We start from the raw sequence: 2,912 nt of genomic DNA, 5'->3' as shown, positions 1-2,912 counted from the left end.
GTTGTCAGGGATGACTTCCCAACTCTGTGAGAGATAATGGAATCCCTCAGTCTTGTCTGTAATACATGAACTGAGAACACATTAGTATTTGGAGAGGGGGCATGTAGTATTGGATAGGTAATGAAAAATATACAAGGGCCAGTAGTAAGGGCTTCCTGATACCCACATATTGAACACATGAACAGGGAAATTGTCCTAGTCCCTTCTCTTCTAATAAAATCAACACAAAACCCCAAAACAACATGAAAAGGAATGGATTTCATTTCTAAGGATTTAGTTCACCAGGAAGGAAAATTAGTACATAATCTTAAGATAGAAAGCCAAAGGTAGGAACAAAATGTGAAATTTCCAATTTTCAAATTTTTCCATGAATTCATGGAAAAAAGAGTAGGCAAAGTAACACTGCTTAATGGCTTGTGTCTGTGGTTATGCAGCTTGTATACTTATAATATCTAAGAATTCATGCTGATGGGATCCACTGTCCATGTTTGGGTGGTTCCTCCCACATCAATCATAAATCAACAGAATGTCCCATACAACCTTCACTACAGACCTAAGGCAGACATTTTCCAACTGAAGTTCCTTATGCATTAATGACCCTGGCTTGAATTATGTTGATAAAGTTCTAACCACCACAAAAGTACACAAGTTGATACACACATTAAAACATGACCCATTAAATGAATTTCTATCTTGCACAAGACAAAAGTTAGTAAATGAGTTAACAAAAAGAAGACCAGAGAACTATCTCTCAAGTAGAAGAAATTTATAAATAATGTGCAGCTTCACCATGAACTCCTTCCCGTTGTAAAAGATATTTCTCTTAACGTCATCCTTCTACAGATTTTTATGGCCAAAAAAAAAGCCAAGTACCATGAGATTAGAGTATATTACAAAAACAATATCTCAGTACCTAGACATAAAACTACTTGAGTGAGGAATCCCATACCCAGATCCCCCAATATAGTGTGAGAAATCTGCATTTATTCTGGTAATTTTTTCCAATGTTTATAAAGACAATGAAAATATCAGACAAGCCAAAATAGAATATACTGAGCAAAATTCCTGAAAAAATCTTGTTACAAATAGGAGTAACAGAGAACTCTTAGAGGAGAGTACCTGTTAGAATTTGCACATAATGGCTGTCTCCCTAATATGAAGACTTGTATCCACCACTGCCACTAACATTACAAAGACTGTGAGTAATGAAATAAGAGGCACAAAATGTGAGGTCCTGAATACCAATGAGGTAGACAGACATTTTATAGTTGCTGAATGAAAATGCTGTTTCAAGCTCTCTCCATCCTTCTTCTGGTGGTGTATATTACAAATGGAGAAAAGCACTACAAATTCTTATTCTCCATGATCATCAACATCTCAAGGCACAGGGTTCTCATGGTCATACCTGTCCTCGGCTCCACTTCCAGTCATCACTTAGGAGTCTCTAGTTTATTTATTATCTCATCAACATAATCCTCAAGCCTGCTTGCATTGTGTCACTTTGTGACATGTTATGAAGATCTGACATTGTATCTCACACCAATACAACAAAATATTTAGGAGCTTGGGTTAGTATGTGCTACAAGCTGAAGAGAAAGAAAAAGAGACATATAGAAGTACATAGAGACATACAGAAATCAATGGATACAAAAACTAGTCCCCAAGGATTGTATCCATGGTGGGCAGAAAAGTCTGAGTCTGTGAGAAAGGATGCCAATCTGTCCTTATGGTCTCCTTCACATAACCACATAGAATCACATGTACTGAGTGTTCTAGAGGGCTTTCCTATGAGATATATTTTTTATATGAGTGATAAGATTGAGATTGACTCTTCTGAAGCCAAAGAAAGAATTTTAAGTAATTTAAGAAGGATTTCTGATAACAAGAGGCCCACTTAAATCCTTAACTCTCTCAGGCAATTACAGACCTATACAAACTAATGAAGGTTATGGTACCTGTTTCTGCCTGCACTGTACGAATGTGGACTCCCATGCTGTAAACATCCCAGTGTTTGCCTCCAAGGCCTGAATCATAGGAATCAATTAATTTTCTGCTTATCTGGACTTGGAAATCCAGAAAGAACCAGAAACAATGTTCATAAGACTACATTTCCATTTCCTCTAAAAGCACAATGCAAGTCTCAGTCACCTAAGAAAAAATTGGAAACCTTGCTGAGTGCTTGCTTTTATCCCCTCAGGAACCTCCCCCAATGCAAAGCAGCCCTCAGCTCAGGCTGAAAGCCCAGGCCTAGCTGAGAAGCCCCATGATCTTCTCACTAGTGCCTCCATCAGAGCATGGCTGTCCTGGTGCTGTTCCTCTTCCTGGTCACCTTTCCAAGCTGTAAGTGTTTCAGAGTTGCAGGAGAAGGACTAAAAAATGACATCTGTGGAATGTATGACTGATGGTGATGTTCCTTTTCCACAGGTGTCCTGTCCCAGGTGCAGCTGAAGGAGTCAGGTCCTGACCTGGTGAGGCCCTCACAGACCTTGTCCCTCACATGCACTGTCTCCGGATTCTCATTAACTGACTATGGTGTACACTGGGTTCGCCAGCCCCCAGGAAAGGTTCTGGAGTGGATTGGAGCAATATGGTATAATGGGAACACAGAATATAATTCAGCTCTGAAATCCAGACTGAGCATCACCAGGGACACCTCCAAGAGCCAAGTTTTCTTAAAAATGAACAATATGGGAACTGAAGACACAGCCACCTACTACTGTGCCAGAGACACAGTGAAGGAAGTCTAGTATGAACCTGCATAAAAACCTCCCTACAGGGATCCTCAGGACCAGCAGGGGGCGGTGACAACCAACAAGAACTTCCCAAGCACCCTTCAGAATCTAAGAAATTCTGGCCTATGCTGTGTGAGCATGTTTTTAATGTTAAAGATGTGGACTTCTTATGTCCTACTG

The 2,912-nt window shown here is 39.9% G+C and overlaps 1 gene segment (V, D, J or C); it reads left to right on the top strand.

The window, feature by feature from the left end:
- Window positions 1-2,266: 2,266 nt before the first annotated feature.
- LOC114635511 lies at window positions 2,267-2,746 on the top strand (the record flags this gene model as incomplete). The annotated part of the segment is given in 2 exon segments: window positions 2,267-2,340; window positions 2,425-2,746. Coding segments are annotated over 2 exon segments (368 nt in total), but the record flags the coding sequence as incomplete, so codon positions are not given.
- Window positions 2,747-2,912: the final 166 nt, after the last annotated feature.

The sequence above is a fragment of the Grammomys surdaster genome, unplaced genomic scaffold (assembly GCF_004785775.1).
Source record: "Grammomys surdaster isolate TR1022 unplaced genomic scaffold, NIH_TR_1.0 110699, whole genome shotgun sequence".
Lineage (NCBI taxonomy): Eukaryota > Metazoa > Chordata > Mammalia > Rodentia > Muridae > Grammomys > Grammomys surdaster.
The sequence above is the reverse complement of the archived record's forward strand: the minus strand, read 5'-3'. Positions and strand labels throughout refer to the sequence as shown.